The sequence below is a fragment of the Coccinella septempunctata genome, chromosome X (assembly GCF_907165205.1).
Source record: "Coccinella septempunctata chromosome X, icCocSept1.1, whole genome shotgun sequence".
NCBI lineage: Eukaryota > Metazoa > Arthropoda > Insecta > Coleoptera > Coccinellidae > Coccinella > Coccinella septempunctata.
Genome location: NC_058198.1, coordinates 19233336 through 19248138, shown reverse-complemented (window position 1 = coordinate 19248138; position 14803 = coordinate 19233336). Strand labels below are relative to the sequence as shown.

At 47.5% G+C, this 14803-nt stretch overlaps 2 protein-coding genes across 2 annotated transcripts; both read left to right on the top strand.

Annotated features, from left to right (window-relative positions):
• The first annotated feature begins 5870 nt into the window (after positions 1-5870).
• LOC123322303 (keratinocyte proline-rich protein-like) lies at positions 5871-6473 on the top strand. Its single transcript, XM_044910246.1, has one exon. It carries the CDS (start codon positions 5871-5873, stop codon positions 6471-6473), a length of 603 nt encoding a protein of 200 aa, XP_044766181.1.
• Positions 6474-13974: 7501 nt separating this feature from the next.
• Positions 13975-14577, top strand: LOC123322302 (keratinocyte proline-rich protein-like). Its single transcript, XM_044910245.1, has one exon. The coding sequence runs from the start codon at positions 13975-13977 to the stop codon at positions 14575-14577; it is 603 nt and encodes a 200-aa protein (XP_044766180.1).
• The last annotated feature ends 226 nt before the right edge of the window (positions 14578-14803 follow it).

The window sequence follows — 14803 nt, the reverse complement described above, 5'->3', positions numbered from 1 at the left end:
TCCGTATATTTTTCCGAAACCGTTCTTTGCACTTAGTTTAATTGAAACTTGACTTACTTCCGTATATTTTTACGAAACCGTGCATGTTTCTTTGCACCCAGTTTAATTGAAACTTGACTTACTTCCGTATATTTTTCCGAAACCGTGCATGTTTACTTGCACTTAGTTTAGTTGAGACTTGACTTACTTCCGTATATTTCCGAAACCGTCCATTTTCCTGAAGTGAAATTTTGCCAGCCGTCCAGCGCCGACCAGACACAGCCGTTGACGTCCACGCTTTAGTGTACCTGTCTATTCTCTTTTGTGTATAGTTTATTGTAATAGAAATAAATAGTTGAACATTTATTTTTGTTGCCAATTATTTTGCCAGTGAGAGTCTATTTATTAAATCAGTTTCATCTAAGAGTTTAGTTAGAAGAGGTAAGTACTCTTTCTGACGCCTAAAGACCGTTGAAAAGCAGACACTTAGAAGACGCTACCGCCCTAGTCTTCATCGATACCCTTCTCCACTGATACTCAAGTCTACCCGGGCTCTCCAACTCTTTGGGGATTCTGTGAGAGACGTGGGGTTTGACTGATTGCCCCACTGGCGCCCGAGCAACCGTAAGGAGCTGCCAGAGTACGAAAAGTCTATCACATCTGGCGCCCGAGCAGGGACTTCTGCTGTTCTGTGAGTAGTTCCTGTTACCGTAACCGTACCGTTTTCTTTAAATACTCTTCACTGGCAAATTGGTAACCGTTCTTTGTTTCTGGCATATATCCGAATAGTACATATTGTAAATCTTTCTTCTGAGTTTCTGGTACCGTAAAAATGGATGTCAACCGACTGAAAAGTGACGAACTTACGTGGGAGTTAGAGGCAAGAGGCTGCACCGTGGGACACACCGTTCAGGAGAAAAGAGCTCAACTGAGAAGGGCCATCCATTCCGACATACCGTTCATTCCAAGAGATGAAATTGACCAGGCACAGGAAATTGGGGTTTGTGGTGCCAAGTTGTTCGACTTGATGGGAGAGATATGTGAGTTCGATTTTAATAATAGAGACAATGAGTTGCAGCGCATTAGGAGCCGGCTACTGCACGTTCAAGGCCGACTGAGAAGTTTATCTCCGGAAGCTGTCAGTCTGCTTCACAAGAAAACCGAGCTGGAGCACTCTCTGAAGATGGCTATGAGATTGCTGGAGAATACTCACTGGTTAGGTGGTATTCCAGAGAACCTGTCAGCCGGAACACCGTCGCTGATTGACCAGGAATTACCGGACTGCGCATCTAGACTTGGTCCAGGTCTGATTCCGTGCTCAACCACCGTTGGAGAAGCAGACTTGTTGAACTTGGGAGAAGATTGTGACATATCCCGACCGACCACTCAAGACGACCGGCTGCAGCAAAACCGACAAGAAGTTTGCAGATTATTAACCGAACAAATTGAACGTACTTTTTTGCAGAAACAACCTTCATACCACCGACCGCCCGCCGACATCCTCCCATTTAATCCCGTTGAACAAGCACTGCCAACCGACCGAACCAGTGAGGAAAACAGACCGCTAATAACATCCCCTGAGTCAAGGCGATTAACGAGGGAGTTTGCCGAATCAACCAGGAGAGTTTAATTTGCCTCATCTCCTACCGATACCGCTGGGATGAGAGAAGTAAGAAGCGAAGGACCGACGACCAAGGAAGCCGAACTGACGACCGAATACCCGCCGATGAAACCGCCGAAAACCACCGACCATTCCATCGTTCCTACCGTTCCTGTGTGGAAATGGAACCTGACGTTCGATGGGTCAACCAGTGTGACCTCATTCCTGGAGAAGGCTGAGTATCTTGCCGAGGCTAGAAAGGTGAGCCACGAACAGTTATTCGAGTCAAAATACGAGCTGTTACGTAGGGATGCAAGAGACTGGTACATTCCCCGGAGAGGCACCTTCACCGACTGGACCGATTTCAAGGAACAACTCCGAGAGGCCTTTCTTCCTCCCGACTACGAGGACATCCTTTTGGAGGAAATCAAGAAACGCACTCAAGGAACCGATGAGCGACTCTTGTTGTATGTAACTCGAATGCAAAATCTGTTTCAGAAGCTGACCGTAAAGCGACCGACCGAGGAAGAACAGGTGAATATCATCCGACGACGTTTACTGCCAGAACTGCAAACCGCCCTGGCCTTCCAACCGACTTCAACCATAGAAGAACTGCTCCGAAAAGGAAAAGTTTTTGAATTGGTCAAATGGCAAACCGCTAACTATGCTTCGCCACCGATCCAAAAGAGTCTCATCAACGAACCGCATCTTACCTTCCGAAATTCCCCACCGAACGTCAAACCGATCGGAATGCACCTGAACACTCCGAACCACACCGAACCGTCTGAAAAACCGAAAGTAGCTCAGAGCTCCGCAATACCCCAGCGACAGGATGAACCGAAAAAGTCGAACCGACCGTCAACCGAACCCCAGTGCTGGAGATGTGGTGGCAAGGGTCATCTCCGAGCACAGTGCACCTCGAAACCGCTGCTGTTCTGCTCTCGATGTGGTAAGAGGGGTGTCATGTCTAGGGATTGTAAGTGTCCGTTAAACTACTAAGGAACTGTCCGAAACCGGGGATCCGTCAGTTCCAAGCAACCCCATCCTCGGTCCATGAGAAAGAAAAACCTACCGATTACCGACCGATAATTAATGTTTTTATAGGAGACAAGGAGTTCCCAGCACTGTTGGACACCGGAGCCACCAGGTCCTTTATCAGCAGTGAAGTGGCCGCCTACTGCAGGGTAGTGGGTATACAACCGGATTATGTTAGGGACGTTACCACCACCGTCGCTAACGGAAGTTCAATACCGATTAAAGAAATATATACCGCACCGGTCCGAATTGGGTCTGAAATTATGGAAGCTAAATTGTTGTTAGTTTCAGATTTACCGATCAATGTAGTACTGGGAATGGATATACTGAGGACACACAACTTTTCCATTAATCTCCAAACCGCCGAATGTTTCCTGAATGGAAGGTCCATCCAAGCCCGGCCCAGCGAGCCAGAGAACCGAGGACAACTACATGCGATAGGACCGCTTTTGTCGAACCTGAGTGGAGAAGAGAAAGTCAGGCTGGAGGAGTTTCTACAGACCGAATTGAAGGCGTTCGAAAATCTCCGAGGAACAACTCCACTGATGCAACACCGAATTAAACTCAAACCAGGCACCGAACCGATCAAGCAACGTTACCGTCCCCAAAATCCGAAGATGCAGGAGATAATAAACAATGAGGTCGACCGAATGCTGGCCGAAGGCATTATAGAACCGTCTTCATCCCCGTGGAGTTCACCGATAGTAATTGTCAAGAAAAAGGATGGTAAACCCCGATTTTGTATAGATTTCCGAATGGTTAACAATGTCTCCGTTAAAGATGCCTATCCGTTGCCTTATATTTCAGGAATTTTAGACAAGTTGAGAAAAGCCAAGTATATATCCACTATTGATTTGAAACAGGGTTATTGGCAGGTACCGTTAGCCCCCGAGAGTCGACCGATCACCGCATTTACCGTCCCTGGCCGTGGGCTGTTCCAGTTCAAAGTAATGGCTTTTGGTCTGCATTCCGCACCGGCATCCTTTCAACGTCTTTTAGACCGAGTTATTGGCCCTGAGATGGAACCGGATGCATTTGCGTACTTGGATGACATAGTAGTTCTTGGAGAAACATTGGACGAACATCTTGACAACTTAAGGAAAGTTTTCCACCGCCTCAGGGAGGCCAACCTGCAATTAAATCCGGAAAAATGTGAGTTTGTAAGAAAATCATTGAAGTATCTGGGACATGTAGTAACCGAGGACGGCATTTGTACCGATCCTGATAAGATTTCAGCCATAAATGAGATGCCTGCACCGAAATCCGTACGAGAGTTGAGAAGTTTCCTTGGTGTTGCTTCATGGTACCGAAGATTCATCGAAGACTTCTCCAAAGTTGTGACTCCGTTGACCGCATTACTCAAGAAGAATCAAACCTGGAAATGGGAGACCGCCCAACAGACCGCTTTTGAGACCCTGAAACAGAAATTGACCCACTCACCGGTATTGGCCTGTCCGGACTTTTCAAAACCGTTCGTCCTTCAAACCGATGCATCCGATGCAGGACTGGGAGCTGCCCTGACACAGACCGTTGATGGACAGGAAAAAGTAATCGCTTATGCTAGCAGGACCTTGTCAGGTCCAGAGAAAAATTACTCTGTTACAGAAAAGGAATGTCTGGCAATAGTTTGGAGCATTGACAAGCTGCGTCCGTATCTAGAAGGCTACCGTTTTACCGTTATAACCGACCACATGAGCTTGCGATGGCTGCAATCTATCAAGTCTCCCACCGGAAGAATTGCGAGATGGAGCATATTTCTACAGCAATACGACTTCGAGATAAAGTACCGGAAAGGAGCCCTCAACCGTGTAGCAGACAGTCTATCCAGAAATCCGTTACCGACCACCGAGACTATATGTCTGACCGAGGAGACAGTAAGTTGTAAATGGTACCGAAAGAAATTGGCTGAGGTAAGAGCGAACCCCGCAGCGTTTCCCGATTACAGTATTGTGTCCGGAAAATTATACCGCCATTTTTGGGATGCTGATGATTTTACCGAGCCTGAATTCGGCAGTCCTTGGAAGCTATGCGTTCCAAAGGATGACCGAATAGATATTTTACAGGAAAACCACGACCGACCGACCGCTGGACACCTGGGGATAGCGAAAACCATAACCCGTATAGCCCGAAATTACTATTGGCCAGGAATGTTCAAGGAAATAGCCCGATATGTCCGTAAATGTGGTACGTGTCAGAGGTACAAAGTTCCGCAACAGAAGCCCCCTGGAAAGATGCATCCGTATGTGGTAAGAGAACCTTGGGATACCGTTAGCACCGATATTGTGGGACCGCTTCCTCGTTCGAGGAAGGGAAATTGTTATTTAGTTGTGATGCAGGACCGATTTTCAAAATGGGTGGAGGCCAGGCCCCTGAGAAGAGCAACCGCAAAGGGTGTGTACCAGGCTTTATATGAGGATGTAATCCTGAAGTTTGGATGCCCGAAAACCGTGATCAGTGATAATGGTTCACAATATGATAGCCGATTGTTCAAGGGAAGTCTGCGAGACCTTGGGATCCGACACCGTTTAGCACCAGTATATTCTCCCCAATGTAACCCCGTAGAAAGAGTCAACCGTACCCTCAAAACAATGATAGCCCAGTTCTGTGAAAAGGATCAGCGTACCTGGGATGAGCATCTGAAGGAATTGACATTCGCAATAAACTCTGCAAGGCAGGAGTCGACCGGATACACCCCAGCATTCCTGAATTTTGGCAGGGAGATGCGTTCACCGAACGCCAAGTATCTAACCGAGATGGCCAACCGGGATGAAAAGGAACACACCGAACCAGACACCGAATCAGATACCGAACCGCAAGTTGCTTTGCATGCAAACAAATTAAACCGTTTCACCGAAACTTATGAGTTTGTCAGATCTAGATTGGCACGAGCTTTCTCCCAGCAGAGCCACTACTACAATCTACGTCGGAGGGACTGGCGATGTCGAGTAGGAGACCAAGTATACCGAAGGGAACATCCCTTGTCTTCCGCAGTGGAGGGAATTGCAGCCAAGTTGGCTCCGAAATACTCCGGACCGTATACCGTTATAAAGGTAGTATCTCCTGTGGTATATGACATCAAGGATGGCAGTGGTAAGATTCTCCGACACATTCACATCAAGGATCTGAAGTCCTCCCTTGGAGAGGGACCGTCTGAAATGTAAAAAACCGTTACTAACAAAAAAAAAAAAACCGATTGACCTAACAGGGTACCGATGAACCGTTATTTTCTGTTTGATTAACGTATGACATTCGCAGGATGAAACGTTACTCGATGGGCCGACCGTTAACATTTAAGGAACCGACCCCACCGTCCGGACCGCCTTCTCCAGCAAGTAATGGGTCGACGCTCAGCCTGTCGGCAGACTGGGAGGTGCCGCCGGAAAGAAAAAGAGACGCCGGGACCAGCACAGAACCGCCAGCCACCAGGACCGTGGGTACCGATGGATATCACGTCTACCTGGGGTTGGGCCCCCGAAGCTGTTGGCGGTGTGGCAACGAAGGCCACCGACGAGAACACTGCAGAGGGGAGCGGCTGAAATTTTGTTCTAGGTGTGGCTGCGTGGGTGTCCTATCACGGGATTGCTGTGCCCGAACCACCAACCGTGACCGCAGACCTCCCTTAACCACCGTCAGCCAGCGAGGAACCCCAAGCCGGAGCGGACCCTCAGGAAGCAGGGCAGAGGCCGTACTCCCGGATCTCCGGTTGAAGCCCGCCACACCGACGCCTGCACCGACGCCGGCACCGACGCCTGTACCGACGCCTGCACCGACGCCTGAACCGACGCACATACCGGTACCGTCCAAACCGTCGCCGCCCACACCGTTGCCGACCCCACCGAAAAAGGTGAAAGTAGATTAATACCGTTATTACCGTACAAAAAAAAAAAAAAAAAAGAGCACCGTTGTTAATACCGTTGAATTGAATATTTCCGTTGAATAAATACCGTTCCGAAAAATATCTTTTATTTCACCAACCGAAATGGTGGATGCGCTAACCGTTTCCACCATCAAAGTACCGCTAACTAGGTCACAATACCAGAAAATAGTTCCGAGTTCAATAACCCCGCAACTTTGGTTTGTTCACAGGCTACTACCGCAAATTACACCGAAAACCCAGGAGGGTTAGAAGAAAAATAAAACTCCGTTTTATTTTTCTTGCACACGGCAGAGGGGGGTGTGACGAACCAGATTTTGCTCCGCCACAAAAAATTAAATTTTTCAACCGATACTTGCATAATAATGCCTGATAACCGAGATATTTTTGAAGAAAACCGAAATACTGTCATAGGGGGTGTACCGATAACAATAGTTGTGTGTTACGATTGAAAGGAGCCTTACCGATAATTGTTAGTTCATAGTTTTCCACCGGTCAGTCCATGTTAGTAGGAAAGACCGTATCTCTTATGTTTTCAGAATTCATTTATTTTAATAATTCTTTCCGTTCCACCATTTTTTGTTTGCTCTGAAAAAGTTCTCATAACTTTTTCTACTTTCCTTCTCATCCGTTGCCTCTGTCTTTTTCTGGGCCAATTGAATAACCGTATCATTTTTGCTTTATCCAATGGATTGGTGAGTTTCCCATAGGGGGGAGAGTTTTTCCGAGTAGAGAGGGGATATTTCTTCGCGGCCCTGGAAGGTGAAGAGAAAAAAAGGGACAATCGTTGTTGAGAGGTGAACGAGTGGAGTGTGTGCAAAGTTAGTAAAACCGTACTTACGAATCAAAGGAAAATCTAAGGCAAGTGATTGTTGAAATTATTACCGCTTCATTGCACCTTTATGGAATAATATTCTCTCTAGACTTTTGCTTGGCTGAAAATCCGAATTAACCGTAGATTGACCATTTCCTGCCGTATATAGCTTTCCGTTACCGTAGGGTGACATTTGGGTCCCAGGAGGACGTTGGGCCCTCCTGATTTTTCCGATTCCTGAATATTTGACCGTTTCATCCCGATTTCCAACCGTTTGAATTATAGTTATAGGTTAGATTCGCCGAGCATAGAGTTGGGATTCCATAACCGTTAAACACCCTCACCGCCGGACTCTGTGGCCGCTGTTTGACAGCCAGCCAGCTTGAGGTCACCGAGAGAGAGAGAGAGACCGAAGGACACCGGATCATAGGCAAACCACCGAGACAGAGATAGAGGGCGTACCCCGGTGAACTGGTGTTTTCAAATTTCGACCTGACTGAATTCCGTTGATTATTTTTAAAACCGTTCGTACTTTTCATTCAATTGTGTCTTGCCTTAGTTGAAATATTTTTACGAAACCGTGCATGTTTCTTTGCACCCAGTTTAATTGAAACTTGACTTACTTCCGTATATTTTTCCGAAACCGTTCTTTGCAATTAGTTTAATTGAAACTTGACTTACTTCCGTATATTTTTCCGAAACCGTTCTTTGCAATTAGTTTAATTGAAACTTGACTTACTTCCGTATATTTTTCCGAAACCGTGCATGTTTCTTTGCACTCAGTTTAATTGAAACTTGACTTACTTCCGTATATTTTTCCGAAACCGTTCTTTGCACTTAGTTTAATTGAAACTTGACTTACTTCCGTATATTTTTACGAAACCGTGCATGTTTCTTTGCACCCAGTTTAATTGAAACTTGACTTACTTCCGTATATTTTTCCGAAACCGTGCATGTTTACTTGCACTTAGTTTAGTTGAGACTTGACTTACTTCCGTATATTTCCGAAACCGTCCATTTTCCTGAAGTGAAATTTTGCCAGCCGTCCAGCGCCGACCAGACACAGCCGTTGACGTCCACGCTTTAGTGTACCTGTCTATTCTCTTTTGTGTATAGTTTATTGTAATAGAAATAAATAGTTGAACATTTATTTTTGTTGCCAATTATTTTGCCAGTGAGAGTCTATTTATTAAATCAGTTTCATCTAAGAGTTTAGTTAGAAGAGGTAAGTACTCTTTCTGACGCCTAAAGACCGTTGAAAAGCAGACACTTAGAAGACGCTACCGCCCTAGTCTTCATCGATACCCTTCTCCACTGATACTCAAGTCTACCCGGGCTCTCCAACTCTTTGGGGATTCTGTGAGAGACGTGGGGTTTGACTGATTGCCCCACTGGCGCCCGAGCAACCGTAAGGAGCTGCCAGAGTACGAAAAGTCTATCACATCTGGCGCCCGAGCAGGGACTTCTGCTGTTCTGTGAGTAGTTCCTGTTACCGTAACCGTACCGTTTTCTTTAAATACTCTTCACTGGCAAATTGGTAACCGTTCTTTGTTTCTGGCATATATCCGAATAGTACATATTGTAAATCTTTCTTCTGAGTTTCTGGTACCGTAAAAATGGATGTCAACCGACTGAAAAGTGACGAACTTACGTGGGAGTTAGAGGCAAGAGGCTGCACCGTGGGACACACCGTTCAGGAGAAAAGAGCTCAACTGAGAAGGGCCATCCATTCCGACATACCGTTCATTCCAAGAGATGAAATTGACCAGGCACAGGAAATTGGGGTTTGTGGTGCCAAGTTGTTCGACTTGATGGGAGAGATATGTGAGTTCGATTTTAATAATAGAGACAATGAGTTGCAGCGCATTAGGAGCCGGCTACTGCACGTTCAAGGCCGACTGAGAAGTTTATCTCCGGAAGCTGTCAGTCTGCTTCACAAGAAAACCGAGCTGGAGCACTCTCTGAAGATGGCTATGAGATTGCTGGAGAATACTCACTGGTTAGGTGGTATTCCAGAGAACCTGTCAGCCGGAACACCGTCGCTGATTGACCAGGAATTACCGGACTGCGCATCTAGACTTGGTCCAGGTCTGATTCCGTGCTCAACCACCGTTGGAGAAGCAGACTTGTTGAACTTGGGAGAAGATTGTGACATATCCCGACCGACCACTCAAGACGACCGGCTGCAGCAAAACCGACAAGAAGTTTGCAGATTATTAACCGAACAAATTGAACGTACTTTTTTGCAGAAACAACCTTCATACCACCGACCGCCCGCCGACATCCTCCCATTTACCGTTGAACAAGCACTGCCAACCGACCGAACCAGTGAGGAAAACAGACCGCTAATAACATCCCCTGAGTCAAGGCGATTAACGAGGGAGTTTGCCGAATCAACCAGGAGAGTTTAATTTGCCTCATCTCCTACCGATACCGCTGGGATGAGAGAAGTAAGAAGCGAAGGACCGACGACCAAGGAAGCCGAACTGACGACCGAATACCCGCCGATGAAACCGCCGAAAACCACCGACCATTCCATCGTTCCTACCGTTCCTGTGTGGAAATGGAACCTAACGTTCGATGGGTCAACCAGTGTGACCTCATTCCTGGAGAAGGCTGAGTATCTTGCCGAGGCTAGAAAGGTGAGCCACGAACAGTTATTCGAGTCAAAATACGAGCTGTTACGTAGGGATGCAAGAGACTGGTACATTCCCCGGAGAGGCACCTTCACCGACTGGACCGATTTCAAGGAACAACTCCGAGAGGCCTTTCTTCCTCCCGACTACGAGGACATCCTTTTGGAGGAAATCAAGAAACGCACTCAAGGAACCGATGAGCGACTCTTGTTGTATGTAACTCGAATGCAAAATCTGTTTCAGAAGCTGACCGTAAAGCGACCGACCGAGGAAGAACAGGTGAATATCATCCGACGACGTTTACTGCCAGAACTGCAAACCGCCCTGGCCTTCCAACCGACTTCAACCATAGAAGAACTGCTCCGAAAAGGAAAAGTTTTTGAATTGGTCAAATGGCAAACCGCTAACTATGCTTCGCCACCGATCCAAAAGAGTCTCATCAACGAACCGCATCTTACCTTCCGAAATTCCCCACCGAACGTCAAACCGATCGGAATGCACCTGAACACTCCGAACCACACCGAACCGTCTGAAAAACCGAAAGTAGCTCAGAGCTCCGCAATACCCCAGCGACAGGATGAACCGAAAAAGTCGAACCGACCGTCAACCGAACCCCAGTGCTGGAGATGTGGTGGCAAGGGTCATCTCCGAGCACAGTGCACCTCGAAACCGCTGCTGTTCTGCTCTCGATGTGGTAAGAGGGGTGTCATGTCTAGGGATTGTAAGTGTCCGTTAAACTACTAAGGAACTGTCCGAAACCGGGGATCCGTCAGTTCCAAGCAACCCCATCCTCGGTCCATGAGAAAGAAAAACCTACCGATTACCGACCGATAATTAATGTTTTTATAGGAGACAAGGAGTTCCCAGCACTGTTGGACACCGGAGCCACCAGGTCCTTTATCAGCAGTGAAGTGGCCGCCTACTGCAGGGTAGTGGGTATACAACCGGATTATGTTAGGGACGTTACCACCACCGTCGCTAACGGAAGTTCAATACCGATTAAAGAAATATATACCGCACCGGTCCGAATTGGGTCTGAAATTATGGAAGCTAAATTGTTGTTAGTTTCAGATTTACCGATCAATGTAGTACTGGGAATGGATATACTGAGGACACACAACTTTTCCATTAATCTCCAAACCGCCGAATGTTTCCTGAATGGAAGGTCCATCCAAGCCCGGCCCAGCGAGCCAGAGAACCGAGGACAACTACATGCGATAGGACCGCTTTTGTCGAACCTGAGTGGAGAAGAGAAAGTCAGGCTGGAGGAGTTTCTACAGACCGAATTGAAGGCGTTCGAAAATCTCCGAGGAACAACTCCACTGATGCAACACCGAATTAAACTCAAACCAGGCACCGAACCGATCAAGCAACGTTACCGTCCCCAAAATCCGAAGATGCAGGAGATAATAAACAATGAGGTCGACCGAATGCTGGCCGAAGGCATTATAGAACCGTCTTCATCCCCGTGGAGTTCACCGATAGTAATTGTCAAGAAAAAGGATGGTAAACCCCGATTTTGTATAGATTTCCGAATGGTTAACAATGTCTCCGTTAAAGATGCCTATCCGTTGCCTTATATTTCAGGAATTTTAGACAAGTTGAGAAAAGCCAAGTATATATCCACTATTGATTTGAAACAGGGTTATTGGCAGGTACCGTTAGCCCCCGAGAGTCGACCGATCACCGCATTTACCGTCCCTGGCCGTGGGCTGTTCCAGTTCAAAGTAATGGCTTTTGGTCTGCATTCCGCACCGGCATCCTTTCAACGTCTTTTAGACCGAGTTATTGGCCCTGAGATGGAACCGGATGCATTTGCGTACTTGGATGACATAGTAGTTCTTGGAGAAACATTGGACGAACATCTTGACAACTTAAGGAAAGTTTTCCACCGCCTCAGGGAGGCCAACCTGCAATTAAATCCGGAAAAATGTGAGTTTGTAAGAAAATCATTGAAGTATCTGGGACATGTAGTAACCGAGGACGGCATTTGTACCGATCCTGATAAGATTTCAGCCATAAATGAGATGCCTGCACCGAAATCCGTACGAGAGTTGAGAAGTTTCCTTGGTGTTGCTTCATGGTACCGAAGATTCATCGAAGACTTCTCCAAAGTTGTGACTCCGTTGACCGCATTACTCAAGAAGAATCAAACCTGGAAATGGGAGACCGCCCAACAGACCGCTTTTGAGACCCTGAAACAGAAATTGACCCACTCACCGGTATTGGCCTGTCCGGACTTTTCAAAACCGTTCGTCCTTCAAACCGATGCATCCGATGCAGGACTGGGAGCTGCCCTGACACAGACCGTTGATGGACAGGAAAAAGTAATCGCTTATGCTAGCAGGACCTTGTCAGGTCCAGAGAAAAATTACTCTGTTACAGAAAAGGAATGTCTGGCAATAGTTTGGAGCATTGACAAGCTGCGTCCGTATCTAGAAGGCTACCGTTTTACCGTTATAACCGACCACATGAGCTTGCGATGGCTGCAATCTATCAAGTCTCCCACCGGAAGAATTGCGAGATGGAGCATATTTCTACAGCAATACGACTTCGAGATAAAGTACCGGAAAGGAGCCCTCAACCGTGTAGCAGACAGTCTATCCAGAAATCCGTTACCGACCACCGAGACTATATGTCTGACCGAGGAGACAGTAAGTTGTAAATGGTACCGAAAGAAATTGGCTGAGGTAAGAGCGAACCCCGCAGCGTTTCCCGATTACAGTATTGTGTCCGGAAAATTATACCGCCATTTTTGGGATGCTGATGATTTTACCGAGCCTGAATTCGGCAGTCCTTGGAAGCTATGCGTTCCAAAGGATGACCGAATAGATATTTTACAGGAAAACCACGACCGACCGACCGCTGGACACCTGGGGATAGCGAAAACCATAACCCGTATAGCCCGAAATTACTATTGGCCAGGAATGTTCAAGGAAATAGCCCGATATGTCCGTAAATGTGGTACGTGTCAGAGGTACAAAGTTCCGCAACAGAAGCCCCCTGGAAAGATGCATCCGTATGTGGTAAGAGAACCTTGGGATACCGTTAGCACCGATATTGTGGGACCGCTTCCTCGTTCGAGGAAGGGAAATTGTTATTTAGTTGTGATGCAGGACCGATTTTCAAAATGGGTGGAGGCCAGGCCCCTGAGAAGAGCAACCGCAAAGGGTGTGTACCAGGCTTTATATGAGGATGTAATCCTGAAGTTTGGATGCCCGAAAACCGTGATCAGTGATAATGGTTCACAATATGATAGCCGATTGTTCAAGGGAAGTCTGCGAGACCTTGGGATCCGACACCGTTTAGCACCAGTATATTCTCCCCAATGTAACCCCGTAGAAAGAGTCAACCGTACCCTCAAAACAATGATAGCCCAGTTCTGTGAAAAGGATCAGCGTACCTGGGATGAGCATCTGAAGGAATTGACATTCGCAATAAACTCTGCAAGGCAGGAGTCGACCGGATACACCCCAGCATTCCTGAATTTTGGCAGGGAGATGCGTTCACCGAACGCCAAGTATCTAACCGAGATAGCCAACCGGGATGAAAAGGAACACACCGAACCAGACACCGAATCAGATACCGAACCGCAAGTTGCTTTGCATGCAAACAAATTAAACCGTTTCACCGAAACTTATGAGTTTGTCAGATCTAGATTGGCACGAGCTTTCTCCCAGCAGAGCCACTACTACAATCTACGTCGGAGGGACTGGCGATGTCGAGTAGGAGACCAAGTATACCGAAGGGAACATCCCTTGTCTTCCGCAGTGGAGGGAATTGCAGCCAAGTTGGCTCCGAAATACTCCGGACCGTATACCGTTATAAAGGTAGTATCTCCTGTGGTATATGACATCAAGGATGGCAGTGGTAAGATTCTCCGACACATTCACATCAAGGATCTGAAGTCCTCCCTTGGAGAGGGACCGTCTGAAATGTAAAAAACCGTTACTAACAAAAAAAAAAAAACCGATTGACCTAACAGGGTACCGATGAACCGTTATTTTCTGTTTGATTAACGTATGACATTCGCAGGATGAAACGTTACTCGATGGGCCGACCGTTAACATTTAAGGAACCGACCCCACCGTCCGGACCGCCTTCTCCAGCAAGTAATGGGTCGACGCTCAGCCTGTCGGCAGACTGGGAGGTGCCGCCGGAAAGAAAAAGAGACGCCGGGACCAGCACAGAACCGCCAGCCACCAGGACCGTGGGTACCGATGGATATCACGTCTACCTGGGGTTGGGCCCCCGAAGCTGTTGGCGGTGTGGCAACGAAGGCCACCGACGAGAACACTGCAGAGGGGAGCGGCTGAAATTTTGTTCTAGGTGTGGCTGCGTGGGTGTCCTATCACGGGATTGCTGTGCCCGAACCACCAACCGTGACCGCAGACCTCCCTTAACCACCGTCAGCCAGCGAGGAACCCCAAGCCGGAGCGGACCCTCAGGAAGCAGGGCAGAGGCCGTACTCCCGGATCTCCGGTTGAAGCCCGCCACACCGACGCCTGCACCGACGCCGGCACCGACGCCTGTACCGACGCCTGCACCGACGCCTGAACCGACGCACATACCGGTACCGTCCAAACCGTCGCCGCCCACACCGTTGCCGACCCCACCGAAAAAGGTGAAAGTAGATTAATACCGTTATTACCGTACAAAAAAAAAAAAAAAAAGAGCACCGTTGTTAATACCGTTGAATTGAATATTTCCGTTGAATAAATACCGTTCCGAAAAATATCTTTTATTTCACCAACCGAAATGGTGGATGCGCTAACCGTTTCCACCATCAAAGTACCGCTAACTAGGTCACAATACCAGAAAATAGTTCCGAGTTCAATAACCCCGCAACTTTGGTTTGTTCACAG

Coding starts and splice junctions, on each gene's coding strand:
- LOC123322303 (XM_044910246.1), top strand. CDS start 5,871: ATGAAACGTTACTCGATGGGCCGACCGTTAACATTTAAGGAACCGACC.
- LOC123322302 (XM_044910245.1), top strand. CDS start 13,975: ATGAAACGTTACTCGATGGGCCGACCGTTAACATTTAAGGAACCGACC.